The sequence below is a fragment of the Macaca nemestrina genome, chromosome 8 (assembly GCF_043159975.1).
Source record: "Macaca nemestrina isolate mMacNem1 chromosome 8, mMacNem.hap1, whole genome shotgun sequence".
NCBI classification, from domain to species: domain Eukaryota; kingdom Metazoa; phylum Chordata; class Mammalia; order Primates; family Cercopithecidae; genus Macaca; species Macaca nemestrina.
In genome coordinates this window covers 22,053,146-22,069,250 of record NC_092132.1, presented here as the reverse complement: position 1 = coordinate 22,069,250, position 16,105 = coordinate 22,053,146, and the positions used below count along the sequence as shown (strand labels likewise).

Below are 16,105 nucleotides of genomic sequence, written 5' to 3'. Positions count from 1 at the left end.
AGAGAATCGCTTGAACCCGGGAGGCAGAGATTGCGGTGAGCCGAGATCACATCATTGCACTCCAGCCTGGGCAACAAGAGTGAAACTCCGTCTCAAAATAAAAAATAAAATAAAATAAAACAATTTTGAGACAGGGTCTCACTCTCACCCAGGTTGGAGTGCAATGGCGAGATCATGGCTCACTGCAGCCTCGAACTCCCGGGCTCAACCGATCATCCCGCCTCAGTCCCCTAAGTAGCTGGGGCTACAGGCGCGTGCCACCACGCCTGGCTAACTTTTGTATTTTTTGTGGAGACTGGGTTTCATTACGTTGCCCAGGCTGGTCTTGAACTCCTGATCTAAAGCGATCCGCCCACCTCGTCCTCCCAAAGTGCTGGGATTACAGGAGTGAGCCACTGCGCCCGGTGCAAGTACCAATTTTTAACCACTGTGCATTCCTGGCACTGTGTTAAGCACATTTTCTCTTTTCGGCTAACGACCACCTTGTGAAAGCCACAGTGATTCCCATTTTGCAAATCCTATTTTGAAGATATTGGAGTTTGGAGAGGTTAAGTAACTTGTTAAGTTTCAGTCATTACGTGGCTGAAAGTTGGGAAATACAGAAATGAGTTCGTACTCTCCGTGCTTCCGGACAAGAGACACTACCACCAATAACAAAAGACTGGAGTCATTCATGCATTTATGAAAGAAAAAACACAGAAATATACCGTGGGAGGCTAGATCAGGGAGCATTCATTCGACCCTGGAGAACACCAAATCTCAAAATTCTAAGACTAACATTTACTACAATTTACTACAATTCTTACACTTTTGACTCTAGAAAGCAGAGATTGTTGACAAAATATTGGCCAGTATCATACAGCACAATATTGTGCCATATTACACGGTAGGTAATAAACATACAGGTTTTCCCTATTTTTTTCCTATTCCTCTTCACTCTCACCAGTTTCTCTTACACTATTTATGTCTTTCAGAGTTCTTTTTTAAAATTTTATTTTGTTTATTTCTGAGACAGGGCCTCGTTCTGTCGCCCAGGCCAGAGTGCAGAAGCGCGATTTCGACTCACTACATCCTCAACCTCCTGGGCTCAAGCCATCCTCCCACCTCAGCCTCCCGCGGGCCACCACACCCAGCTATCTTTTTGTATTTTCAGTAGAGAGGGGTTCCTTCATGTTGACCAGGTTCATCCTTCTTTCTTCAACCCAACTTTTTCCTCCACAAACTCACCTAATCCACTCCCCTAGGTGTCAGAATCCATCTCTCTGCTAATTATTGCCAAAATCTAGAACCAGCTCATTTATCCAGCAGCCTGGGGTGGGAGGCTCCACCTGAACAGCCTCCAGGTATTAGCTACTGATGAATTAATTCATCAAGATCCGTTTAAAACATTTTTCTGGCCGGGAGTGGTGGCTCACGCCTGTAATCCTAGCACTTTGGGAGGCTGAGGCCAGCGGATCACCTGAGGTCGGGAGTTCGAGACCAGCCTGGCAAACATGGAGAAACCCCTTCTCTACTAAAAATACAAAATTAGCAGGGTGTGGTGGCGCATTCCTGTAATCCCAGCTACTTCGGAGGCTGAGGCAGGAGAATCCCTTGAACTCGGCAGGTGGAGATTGCAGTGAGCCGAGATCACACCATTGCACTCCAGCCTGGGCAACCAGAGCGAAACTCCGTCTCAAATAAAAAGAAAAAACAAAAAAAAAAACCATATTTCTGCTGAAACAGGAAGTGTTAGGGTGCTTACGGATAAAAGGTAGTTCTTTGCCCTTTAGACTCAGGATTCCTGGGCTCGGGTGTTTCCAGCCTTTTTACCACTAATGACTCTTTCAGTTTCTCCCTGAAAGTTGTGGAGGATTTCTGTATAAAACTGCATTTATTAACTAATAATTATTTTATTTTTCCTTTAAAAAATAGAATCCAGATCCTATATAACAGCCAATCCAAACTTCTACCCAGCCTAAGTCTACCAGCATTGCCTCACTGTACATTAGAATTCCACTTGAAAGCAAAGCAGCAGCTGTTAGGGCCCTGGGAAGCCTGAAGAAAGGTAAAATATGATTAGCATCGGACCTCAGGCAATAATGAAAACACTTCAAAGACTCCTATCACTACTGAGGACCCGGGGTCTGGGACCCCAAGTTACACACCTCTGCCTCATTTGATAGAGAGGCGCTAGGGTAATGTCATTATAAAAAAGTAAACCAATAAAATAGAAGGGCATTATATGCTCTGTAACTGTTAAATCCACCTCATACACTAAGGAAATGCCAAGTGTTAGGCAGTGTTAGGAAACTAGAATTCTGCAAGTATCTAAAATTGTGTGGTTGCAATTAAAACCTGTTTCTGTAGACTTTTATCTATAAAAATCTGATTTTTGATTGAGGTGACTGAGTTCCCTATCACAAGGTAACCACCACCTCCTCCAGGCAGCCATCCTTCTTTCCTGTAATTCTTCCATGCTTCTATCTATCCACGGTGGCATTTAGCACTCTGTGTGGACTGTTGGAGGTTAGAGGTGGTGTCTTTTTCAATCTTGTCAACTCAGCCCCCAGTCAGGGATTAGCTCAGACCACTGCAATAAATGTGTTTGATTTATGGAGATCCAAATCCTGTTGAATGGATGGGTGAATGGGTAAATAAAAGAAAGGAGCTGGGAAAGGTGGCTCATGCCTGTAATCCCAGCACTTTTTGGGAGGCTGAGGCGGGCAAATCACCTGAGATAGGGAGTTCAAGACCAGTGTGACCAACATGGAGAAACCTTGTCTCTACTAAAAATACAAAATTAGCCAGGCGTGGTGGCGCATGCCTGTAATCCCAGCTTCTTGGGAGGCTTAGGCAGATAATCACTTGAACCCGGGAGGAGGTTGTGGTGAGCTGAGATCGCACCATTGCACTCCAGCCTAGGCAACAAGAGCGAAACGACGTCTCAAAAAAAGAGAGAGCGAGAACCAGGAAATGGCAAAAGGAGCAGAGGAGCACTTATCAGTTCTAAGTCAGAAGTTCATGTCCTATCTACAAGTAGGGGAGGGAAAGAACCAACATTTATTGAGCATCTATAATGAGGTCATGCTATGGGCACCCTATTATTTTTATTTATTCTCATAATCTGAGTTTAGATGTTATTATTCCCATTTTTACAGATAAGGAAATATTAATAGGATCTGAGCGGTAACTTGTCCAAAGTCCCAGGTAGTGAGTAGATCAGTTCAAAGTCAACTTTATTTGACATGTTGTTAAATATCCCCCGAAAACAAAATGGCAGAGCTTCATGAAGACGTGGAGAACCATGTCTGTCACTGGCTGGTTCTGCCTGCCCCATATTCTAGCGCCTTAGGTACTCTCATTTCTTCTGTGTGTCTAGGCAGAGTGACTTCTCTGCCTTGTTTGTACACATCCCAAACACGGCCTCTCCAGCTTGGGCTTACCACAGAGTTACATTAATTAAAACAATGTGGTACTGGCATAAGGATAGAAATATCAACCAATGGAACAGAACTAAGAGTTCAGAGGTAAACCTTCACACATTTATAGCCAATTGGTTTTTGACAAGGGTCCCAAGTCCATTCAATGGGGGAAAGAATAATTGCTTCAACAGATGATGCTGGGACAACTGGATTACCACATGCAAAAGAATGAAGTTGGACCCCTGCCTCACACCATATTAAGAAATTAACTCAAAATGGATTAATGACCTAAATATAAGAGCTAAAATCATAAAACCCTTAGAAGAAAATTATTCATGACCTTGAATTTGGTAATTTTTTTTTTTTTCTGAGACAGAGTCTCGGTTTATCACCCAGGCTGGAGTGCAGTGGTGATCTCAGCTCACTGCAACCTCCACCTCCTGGTTTCAAGTGATTCTCCTGCCTTAGCCTACTGAGTAGCTGGGATTACGGGAGTGTGCCATCACATCCAGCTAATTTTTTTATATTTGAAGAGATGGGGTTTTGTCATGTTGGCCAGGCTGGTCTTGAACTCCTGACCTCAGGTGATCCACCTGCCTTGGCCTCCCAAAGCGTTGGGACTATAGGTATGAGCCACCGCGCCCAGCCTGGTAATAGATTCTTAGATATGACACCAAAAGCACACAAGCAACAACAAAAAAAATAGATAAACTGGGCTCCAGAAAACTTAAAACTTTTTGTGTATCAAAGGACATTATCAAGAAAATGAAAATACAGCCTATAGAATGAGAAAAATAGTTAATTCTCATTATTCAGTTATTACATTCTATAAAGTCACACTGAATTAGCAAATCCTCAATACATGCTCCGAGGGTTAGGGTCCTGCGAGCCTCTGGTCACAATATATATCAAACAATCAAAACAGCACCATGTTTTGTATTTTTCTGTTTAAAGACCCCCTTTTTTTTTGAGACAGAGTCTCGCTCTGTTGCCCAAGGTGGAGTGCAGTGGCTTGATCTTGGCTCACTGAAAGCTCTGCCTCCCAGTTTCTCGCCATTCTCCTGCCTCAGCCTCCCCAGTAGCTAGGACTACAGGTGCCCACTACCACGCCCAGCTAATTTTTTTGTAACTTTTTAGTAGAGATGGGGTTTCACCGTGTTAGCCAGGATGGTCTCGATCTCCTGACCTTGTGATCCACCAGCCTCGGCCTCCCAAAGTGCTGGGATTACAGGCATAAGCCACCGTGCCCAGCCTAAAGACACCTCATTTAATACTGTTGATTCATTAACACTGAACTCATGACCAACAGCACTGTAACTCATGCCTGAATGAAGCTTATCTAACACACATTTTCTCCATAGGGCACATGACAGCCTTCTAATATTTAGAAACACTGACAGCACTTCAGCACTACACTTGGGACCATTTTAAACTGCAGAAAGCAGAAAAATATGGAAAACACAGTAATAAATAGACTACAAAAAGGATGCTTTTTAATTCCTATGTACACACACACACACTCAGATCTCTACAGTATGAGACCTGAAACAAGGCAAAGCATCTCTTTGGTTGACCTTTGCTGGGAACATGTGCACTGAGCAACACAATGTTTTTTTCCATTCTGTGTATGTGCAGGAATGACCAAGAAAGTACTATGAGTACTGATTTGGGGGTTACAAATACATTTTAATGTGTAGGCAAATTTGCATATACAGAATCCATGATGAGGATCAACTTATTTGCAAATCGTAATACAGACAGTCCCCAAATGATGATGAACTTAAGATGGATTTACTAACACATAATCCCATGGTAACCTAACCCCATGGTAAACTGAGGAACACGTGGATTTATAATTTATGATTGTGGCTGGGTGCAGTGGCTCATGCCTGTAATCCCAGCACTTTGGGAGGCCAAGGTGGGTTGATTACCTGAGGTCAGGAGTTTGAGACTGGTCTGGCCAACATGGTGAAACCCCGTCACTACTGAAAATATAAAAATTAGCTGGGCATGGTGGCGGGCACCTGTAATCCCAGATACTTGGGAGGCTGAGGCATGAGAATCGCTTGAAACCAGGAGGCAGAGGTTGCACTCCAGCCTGGGTGACAGAGTGAGACTCCGTCTTAAAAAATAGTAATAATTTATGATAGTTCAAGTTTATGGTGAGTTCATCAGGGTATTAAATGCATTTTCAACTTATAAAAATTTTAACTTACAATGGGTTTATCAGGACGAACTCCATTCTAAGTCAAGAAGCATCTGTATCTGATAAAGCTGTAACATCCAGAACATATAAAGAGCTAAAACTGAACGACAAAAAGGCAACCCCATTAAAAACTGGGCAAAGGATTGAACAGACTTTCAATATATTCAAAGGAAGATATATAAATAATTATGTGAAAAGATGTGGTTTTGATTTGCATTTTCCTAATGACATTATCATTCTTCATTAGGGAAATGCACATCAAAACCACAATGAGACACTACTTTATACTTACTAGGATGGCTATAATTTTTATTTTTTTATTTTTAGAAATGGGGTCTCACTGTATTGCTCTCACTGGCCTCAAACACCTAGACTCAAGTGATCCTCCCACCTCAGCCTCCCTGGTAGCTGGGACTACAGACACAGACCATCACACTGGGCTTATAATGACTTTTTAAAACTGAAAACAAAAGGTGTTGGCAAAAATGTGGAGAAACTGGAATGCTTGTATATTGCTAGTGGAATGTAAAATGGTACAGATGCTTCAGAGAACATCCTGGCACTGTGGAAGAGTTTGGTGGTTCCTCAACAAATTAAACACAGAATACCACATGATTCAGGAATACTACTCCTTGATATACTCAAAAGAACTGAAAATGGGTACTCAGATCCTTGTATGCCAATGTTCACTGCAGCATTATTCACAATTGCCAAAAGGTGGGAAAAAAGTTTCCATCAACAGATACATGGATAAACAAAATGTGTGTAGGGGGAAGTGCATATGTGTATAGACACACACACACACACACACACACATAATAAAACATAATTCAGCCATGAAAAGAAACAAAGTCTTGATATATGCTACAACATGGATGAACCTTGAAAACTGTAAGTGAAATAAGCCAGACACAAAAGGGCAAATATTGTAGGACTCTACTTCTTTGAAATATCAAGAATACACAAATTCATAGAGACAAAAAGTAGATTAGAGGTTACCAGGGGCTGGAAGGAATGGGGAGTTATTGCTTAATGGTTCCGAGTTTCTGTTTGGAGTGATGAAAAACTTTTGGAAATAGTGGTGAAGGTGGTACAGCATTGTGAATATAATTAATGCCACTGAATTTATACTTAAAAACTGGTATAATGGCAAATAGTATGTGATACATGCTTTACCACAATGTTTTAAAAATTGACTTCGTTAATAAAATGAAAAAAAAGGTCACTGTAAACTACTAATCACTACTAACTTTTATTTTGTATTCAAGGTCACAATCAACCAGAAGAGGGTTCTTTTGCTCTGTCAAATAAATGTATTTAAAAGCTAGCAAACGTCAGAGAAGAATTTTATCAGGCCTATAAAAGAGATGAGGGAAATTTATTAATAGTTATTTACAGCTACACAGAGTTAACATATTGCAAGGGAAACAAATATATTCAAAGGCTTCATTTCTAATACTTGACATTTCAAATTTTGAGAACATTAAAATTATTGTCAAACAAAACTCAGACCACATTAGCAATGGTTTATAAAAGGGAGCAATTTAATCATTATATTACAGAGTGCTTTAAGAAGTTTTTAAACGTGTAAAAGAAAAAAAAGCTTAGTGCATTACAGTCTTTACATTGCTTCTTTTTTAAAAAAGTTAACAATAGTATGAAAAAAGCCACCCACAAAGCCAGCTGTCTGAGTGAGGAAATCAGCTACATTGCAGCATTTTGGAATTACTAATAAAGCTATAGTTAAAAAATAAAAAGTTTATAAAAATGAAAGCAGCATGCATATTCAAGGCTTTTTCATAACATTTTCAATGGCTGAAAAACATTTAACCAAGAGCTTAATATTTATTATTCATTAAATTAGAGAAAATAAACTGGCCAAGCCTACATCTGGTCATTCAGAAAAACATGTTAAAATCCAAAGCTAATTTAAACTGAACATTTCTTCTACGAAGAAAGCGCGTTTTGAAAAATGGTCCTATGGTCACAAAAGAAAGGGTTCTTCTCAACATGAATGAACAGCACCAGTCTTTACAAAGTTTGTAAGTTAGTATGAACTTTCAGTCTCCTGATACGCCGAGTTAACAGTTAACACTCCCATGATTCATAAGTGAAAAGCTAACTTTTAACTCATTATGATCAGTTCAGAATTTTTTCTCTATTCACTGAAATTGTTATAAAAGTAGAATTTCACTGAAAGATAACTCTTAAAAATTCTGATCTGACACCTGTATAAACATTTCTGATTTCCACGATTGTAAGAAAACACTAAGTATATATTTACTACATGATTATTTTTCACATTTTTTGGTGCAGTATTTATTTCAAAGTTTCTCCCTATCCAAGTTATCATGCCAGTTTCTTTTCCTTCTTCAGAATTAATCACCTTCAGTTTAAGAAAAGCAAATCAGTTTCTAATGGAACAAGTAACAGTAGAAACAGTGGTATCCATGAATGTGTTTAATGAAGGATCCAATTATTAAGGGCCAGTGAAGCCATAAAATCTTATTGTTTCAACATATATAAATAGGCTGTTTTTACATTTGAAATTGTATAAGCCCATGCACAACTTTTAATCTTAGTGCAGGGTCTGATAAATAAGACATAGTAATAAATCAGGGTTTGGTTTTTTTACCCATTCCTAACAATTTTTACTGTAAAATTTTTGGTCAAAGTTCTAAGCTTAATCACATCTCAAAGAATAGAGGCAATATAGCCCATCTTACTAGACACACAGTATTAAGCTGGACTGAATATGAGGACAAGCTCTAGTGGTCATTAAACCCCCTCAGAAAGTCTAAGATTCAGAATGTCTCCATCATATTAGAATAAAAATGTACTGTATTAAAATTTAAATTGAATTTTTACAAGTTGTTTTTTAATTAGTGTTCTATTTACATTGCAGAACTTCCACCAACTGCAGTAGTTTAACTTTGGCACAACATTAAGTTCCATTTCTTTTGGGTATTGGATCCTGTTTTTTGAGTGTGTATGCCCCAAAACGTTTTCAATGTCATCAAAGATTGGGCCAATTCACAGTAAATCAGACATCTTGAGTTGAAGAATTGATTCTCCTTCAACGTTTTAGGCAGCTATAAAAGAAAAACATCATAAAAAACTGAAAATTTAAAGAAAACCGCATTTTAATTTTTACTACTTTTAGAAATAAAAGTATCAATTATTCATGAAAATACATCTTTTGTATTCTCTTGAAATCACCTGCCACAGGTCTCACACAATACACTAGACTTTGTGTGCAACTCATCTATGTATATGTTCTTCATATGCTAGATTTGCTTATAAACACTTATCACCTTTATGTAATAATTAATTTAAAATTGTATTAGCAGGGAGTATATATTTCATTGTCAGCATCTGTAATAAGCAGACTATGAAATCTAAAGACTTGTACTTTTTTCTATTTCTATATAAGCTACAAAACATTTTTTTTTTTTTTTTTAGAGACGGAGTCTCGCTCTGTCACCCAGGCTGGAGTGCAGTGGCCGGATCTCGGCTCACTGCAAGCTCCGCCTCCCGGGTTTACGCCATTCTCCTGCCTCAGCCTCCCGAGTAGCTGGGACTACAGGCGCCTGCCACCTCGCCCGGCTAGTTTTTTTGTATTTTTTAGTAGAGACGGGGTTTCACCGTGTTAGCCAGGATGGTCTCGATCTCCTGACCTCGTGATCCGCCCGCCTCGGCCTCCCAAAGTGCTGGGATTACAGGCTTGAGCCACCGCACCCGGCCTACAAAAGATATATATGTACCTCACTTCCTGTAATAACTATTTTGGGAAGGTTGGTAACTTTTTTGGTAAATTGAAGAATATTTAAATGAAGAAATAACTGTTTAGAGAAGGCTATGGTGAATCCTCTTATAACTGAAAAATTATTTTACTAAGCCAATGGTAACTTGATGTTTTATAAATTTAGACTTTTGTGTATTTAAAAAGCAAGGCATGCTTCTATGCTACCACAAATGTATATAATATGGTTTGGCTCTGGGTCCCCACCCAAATCTTACCGTGAATTGTAACTATTAAGGGACAGTGATACCACAAAATCTTATTGTTTCAACACATGTAAATAGGCTGTTTTTACATTTGAAATTGTATAAGCCCATACATAACTTTTAATCAGGGCGTGTTGGGGGAGGGAGCCTGGTGGGAGGTGACTGAATCATGGGGGCGGGCGGACTTCCCTTCTGGCTGTTCTCATGATAGTGAGTGAGTTCTCACGAGATCTGGCTGTTTGAAAGTTGTATGGAACATCCCCTTTTGCTCTCTCTCCTGTTCGGTCATGGTGAGATGTGCTTGCTTACCCTTCTTCCCCTTCACCTTCTGCCATGACTGTAAGTTTCTTGGGGCCTCCCAGTCATGCTTCTTGTTAAGCCGGCAGAACTGTGAGTCAACTAAACCTCTTTTCTTCATAAATTACCCAGTCTCAGGTAGTTCTTTATAGCAGTGTGAAAATGGACTAATACAGTGCATGTATAGCATACATCATATAATTTTTTGAAAACTGTAGCTTTAGGTGAATTTTCTGACCAGAATTAGTATCCATTACAGTGTTAATACATAACATAAGAATTATCTATACAAACTTAAAGGTCAAACTAAATTGTACTAAAAAATTCGCATTATTTTTGAAAGACTGCAAGTCCCCAAAAAAATCATTGCAGAGGTTACAACAACATTCACTGCAGCAACAAATTTGTTGATTTAATCTTGGCTGAGTGCACATTCTTGTGTTTAGCAATAAAAAAAAAAAAAAGGCCGTTAAAAATATTTTATGTATCTGGGTCAGAAGAAAGCCTGCTCTGAAGATTTCTGACATTAGGAAATGGAGGGCTGCACTTCAGGATAAAGCTGTACAAAACTGTTTAAATTCTTATAACTTAAAATGATTACATTATACCCTATAACCTGGAATGATATTTATACTGCTTATTAAAATAGGTACATTTTTAGTTTCATCTGTTATCCCTTAAAAAATATTAACAAGGAGAAAACCTGAAAAAGGATTGCCAGACAGTAAGAACAGTGCCTGGCACACATTAAGCTCTCTATAAATAATTGTTAAAATAAATAAAACCAGAGAGGAGATATAAGGGAATTAAGGAAAAACTGCACAGAATAAGAAAGCATAGAAGTAGGGGATGGGATACCGATGCAAAAAGCCAAGGAAATAAGTAAGCATGCTCACTTGTAAAATAATAATGAGGGTCAACGTCTCATTTCCTTTCTTACTGTTTGAGAACACTGCAGTCATTTCTGATAGCAAGATGCTATTTGGACTACTGACAGACATACACAAACATTTCATGACAACTGCATTGTTTTCAAAACAGTGTACTTTTACCCTGGAACACTCCAAAACAAAGAATAGCAAAGAACAAAACTATGTTATTAAATTCCAGAAGTATTAAAAATTCAATTCCTAACTCCAAAGCAGGTATCTGATTTGCAACTACAGTACAACTTTAATTAATCCAATTTATATAACTAAGATTTAAGGAACATGCCAAAACCTTTCAAATTTAAGCCATATTTATTTGCATTTTTAAGACTACAGAGATATACTTTAAATCAAATACAATGTTAGTGCTGGTAGGTTTGTTTTATACCAAAGAATGAAAAGATATTTTAAGTAATTGGGTTAATATCAAATCTGTTATTTGCCTTTTGATCTCTAAAACAGAAATAATTTATATCACAGTTTTCAAAGAGAGATGCTACCTAAGCAAACATGAATTTATATATGGCCTAAAACAGACCTTTGACTTTTAACAGAAAAAGATATTGAGTAATTTTATAAATTACTAAAAAGATACCGAGTAATTTCATAAATACATAAAACATTTTAACTCTAGTTAAAAATCGAATAAAGTTTTGAGAGCAATGCAATGAAGAAAAAAAGATACCCATTTTCACCTAGTTTCCTAAAAAAACTGTGCAATCCTCAACCCTGTGGTCTTTCCTTTGGTGTACTTTTCCCCTTCCTTTTAGTTTTCATTTTTGAATTCTTTCCTTAAATAGGCAAAAAATGAAGCTTTAGTGAAGGGGGCGTTGCAATAAATACATTTTAGTTATCTTTAGTATTTGTTTGTGAATCCCCTCAACCCGACCGCCAGTCTCCCTTCATTGAGACTGGGTAACTTTCCTTCAAAACAAAGTAAAAAAAAACCCAATTCATATGAAAACTAGTAATTAAGACATTAAACTCTACATAATAATAATAAAACTACGCATGATAATCATTTATCTCTTGGCTATACTAGTGGTACCTAGACTTATTAGGGAAAAGAAAAACTACTTCAGAAAAAACTATCAAAAATGAAGATGACTGATACAACAAGGTGATGGTTCAAAATGTATGTGGTTGATGAACATATACACAGATTAAAAATTTACATAACTTACATTTCAGTCATCTGATTTAGAAAGCTTCCGTTTCACATGTCGTGGAGGTTCCCAAGTGTCACTATCATCTGTTTCTTCTTCATCCTCTTCCTGGTCATCAATAACTTCATCTTCCTCCTCATTTTCCTCAAATAATTCTATACCTAATTCTGATCTTCTCTGTCTTTCTGCAAACCACTCTCTGACCTGCTCATAGCCCATATGTGATTTGTTAACAAGTTCATCAAGGTCTTGCTCATTAAGAAACTTGTGCTTCAGGTAATAATCCTTAAGTATTGCAGTTCCAGTTTTAAATTTTATGAGTGATGGTCCCCTGTCCCAGTTGTTAATTCTTTTGCTTCCTCTAGGCCGCCCACGTGGTCTTCCTCTTCCCCGTCCTTTGGGTCTCCCTCTCCCTCTTTTCCTAAGGGAAGACAGACCATTCATACTACTTGAATTGGCGCTCTGATAGTAGTAGTACCATTTCAAGTTTCCATTCTTCCAAGCATAACGGGTGTCCCCAAACCAACTAACTATGTCTGTTCTAGCAAGCCCGCTTTCTTTGGCCAACTTGTCATATTCTTCTGGTGATGGCCACTGTGTCCGGACAAATGCACTCTTAAGCATGTGCAGCTGCTCAGGTGTTTTTTTACATATCTTGCCTGTACTCCCTGACTTAGGTGCACCAGATTCATCTCCAGGAGAAGTTTCTCCAGCTTCTTCTTTGGAACTACCTGCATTACTTTCATCTATCTCCATTTTCTCTTCCTTTAAAGCTTTTGATTTCTTCTTCTCTGTAAACCAAGCATCGATTTCTCTTCTGGTAAGTTTGGTTTGTGCCCTTAACCTATTTAATTCTTCATCTGTAAGTACAGAGCTGTTGAGAAAACTTGCCTGAAGGACACGAAGCTGCTCTGCAGTTTTCTCTTTAAATTTTTGGGGAGTAAAGTCAGGAAAAGGATTCCAGGATTGCTTAGGCTGTGCAGTACCAACAGATGGGGATTCCGTGGTTTCATCACTGGAGTCTATAATAATGGTGGTAGAGGAATCATTGTTGAGATGTAAGCACTGATTACTCTTTGAATTTCTCTGGTTGTACCTTGTGTCACTAAACCATTTTTTAATCTCTCCTTTTGTCAGGCCTGTTATTTTCATAAGTCTGATAATTTCTGAATCATGGGGAAACTGATTTTTAAGGTAGCTAACTTTTAATTCTGCCAGTTGCTCTTTTGTCTTTTTCGCCCGAATGCCAAATGAATCAGGGTTTACCAATGCAGTTTCATGTTTGACACTTTGAGAAGCTGGAACTGCTGCTGTTGCTGGCTTTGCTTCTGCAGTAGGCTGAGCAGCAGGTACCTGACTTTTCTGTACATTATTTTGACTTGGAACGCCTGCCACTGTCAAGGCTATAGGTGCTGTAACTGGCAAGCTGTTTGTTCCAGCCACTTGAGTAAGGACCAGACCAGGCTGACCAACTATTTGGCATGTCTGTAAAATAGATGGTAAACCATTACTCCCTGTGGAAATGTGTGTAGGAATAACAGTTATGGTCTGAGGTACAGTATGCACTGTTCCATTGAATTGTTTCCTTCTTGCCTCCTCTACTTCCTCAGGAGTCCAACTAACACCGTGTTTTAAACGTTGGGCTGAAAACCATATCTTGATCTGTTCCTCTGTATATTTTGCTTGAGCAGAAAGAACTGTAATTTCTGACATTGTTGGATAAGGGAATTTGTTATAGGTGTTAAGTAAAAGGGGATTGTTATCCAATGCAGCATTGTAGGTGGGAATGCTATTAACAGGGATTAAGACTTTGGGAATCAAATTAGAATTCTGCTGAGCAGATACAGCAGTTATCACCTGTGCCAATCCAGGAAGAACTGCTGCTGGTGTCACTACCGTGCTGGCAGTACTTGGATGTATTCTGTTTACAATGGAAGTACTTGTATTCGATTCAGAAGCTGAAGAACTTGGGTTTTCTACAATTTCTTCACGGTCTGGTTTGATTTCATTCTCTTTCTCTTCAGGAACGTCCTCAACTGAGTTATGATGAACTGCAATCCGTTTGTTTTCCACTTTATTTTTCATCATTTTCATGATAGGAGTTTTACTGATAGATATTCCTGAAGAAGAAACTTCTGTAGGTTCTGCTTGCTCTAAATTCTCCTCTTTAACAAAACTACCATCAAAAGTCAGATCATTTATTGTTTGTTCAAAGATTGTCTGGTTATTACGTTTCACCATAGTCAACTTAAAATTCTCTTCTCCTGGGTGATATTTCAGATTATGCTCAGAAAGTGCATCATACCTTTTGGTAAGAAAATTGCATTCGACACAAACATAGGATGAATTTAGCACTACGTTGGGATGTTCTGAATCCACATGAAAAGTAAACATATTTAGATCTGGAGTTTGAAAAGTACAATATTTACATTCATATCCACCTTCAACTTTTTTATTTTGCTGATTGTCTGAATCCAAAGATTCATTAACTTCTTCATCACTTGAGATACTCTCTGCTCTGGTGTTTTCTACAGGTGTAAGTACAGGAGGACCTTCCTCCAAATCTGATATCAACTCAAGGTCTGGATCTTGTTCACTGGCAAGGACCATGCAAGGTGTTGTTGATTTTCGCCTGCTTGCCATTCTGATGTTATGAGGAAAAGCTCAGTGGTGATTAAAAAGCATCGAGGCTGAAAACTGTTCAGTGTTCTTCATTTGAAAACAATGGCTTTTCGTTCTTCAAGTCCATTTTTGTGCTCGACAAGTCTCATTAGCAGCTTTCTCATGGTGCAATCAAGTAAAGAGCTTATTGTTGGCAGATAAAATACTGTTGAATTTCTGAAATTTTTGAAGCACAACTCCAATCACCTACATTAAAATAAATTTAAACATGTTTTAAAACAAGTAACTATGATCTTTTAAACAAATTATAGTTATAGTTCACTTATATGAAGTGGCTGGATAGCTCAGTTATAAAGATCTAGAATAAGATAAGAATCAGAAAAAATGTCCTCTGAAGATCAAAATAAATGTCTCCAAGCCAACTAACTTACTGAACGTTAAGTACTTTACCTTGGGTCAGCCACAAGCTTATTCATTTGAATTTTTTAGCCAGCTATATATTAGAAGACAAGGGGGAAAGGGCCTGCTTTGGCAAGCACACTACTATTAATGTGAAATGGCAATGTTAACAAGGGAGGAACTTTAACACTATAAAAAACATTCACAGCTACTAAAATATTATGGCCATTAAGTGTGTAAGAAATTCAGCGTGGCCAACATGGTGAAACTCCATCTCTACTAAAAATACAAAAATTAGCCAGGTGCAGTGGCAGGTGCCTGTAGTCCCAGCTTGTCCGGAGGCTGAGGTAGGAGAATCACTTGAACCCAGGAGGCAGAGATTGCTGTAAGCCAAGATCACGCCACTACATTCCAGCCTGGGCAACAGAGTGAGACTCCGTTTCAAAAAAAAAAAAAAAAAAGACAAGAAATTTAATCCATTAGTTCATTAGTTATGTCCGCTTCTTCCTACTGGTCTAACTCATCAGCCAAAAGCATGCTTCAAGTATGGCAAAAATAGCAAAGATGGAGGATGAATAATCAAAGTTTCAGAAACATCATTCTCTTTTTTTTTTTTTTTAAAACCAGTCTCACTCTGCCACCCAGGCTGGAGTGCAGTGGCGCAATCTCAGCTCACTGCAACCTCTACCTCCTGGGTTCAAACGATTCTCTTACCTCAGCGTCCCGAGTAGCTGGGATTACAGGTGCTTGCCACCAGCCGCCTGGCTAATTTTTGTAGTTTTAGTAGAGACGGGGTTTCACCATGTTGGCCAGGCTGGACTCGAACTCCTGACCTCAGGTGATCTGTCCACTTTGGCCTCCAAAAGTGCTAGGATTACAGGCATGAGCCACCGTGCCTGGTCTACCAGAAACATTATTCTTAGCACTTGCCACAGTGCTACCAAAAGTTATAAAGCATATCCAACCACATCAGTCTCCTGATACAGGTCCCCAATGTTGAAAGAATAAAGTCCAAACTCCTTGTGGGACAGACATATAATCCCTTTCACAACCTAGTCTAACCCCGCTTTCCTT

General features: G+C 38.8%; 1 protein-coding gene across 1 annotated transcript; it reads right to left on the bottom strand.

The window, feature by feature from the left end:
* Positions 1-7,133: 7,133 nt before the first annotated feature.
* Positions 7,134-14,653, bottom strand: LOC105468493 (zinc fingers and homeoboxes 1). The gene is made up of 2 exons (XM_011718693.3): positions 12,029-14,653; positions 7,134-8,702 (listed from the first exon to the last, which is right to left on the bottom strand). The coding sequence occupies exon 1, from the start codon at positions 14,651-14,653 to the stop codon at positions 12,032-12,034; it is 2,622 nt and encodes an 873-aa protein (XP_011716995.2). The 3' UTR covers positions 7,134-8,702; positions 12,029-12,031.
* Positions 14,654-16,105: the final 1,452 nt, after the last annotated feature.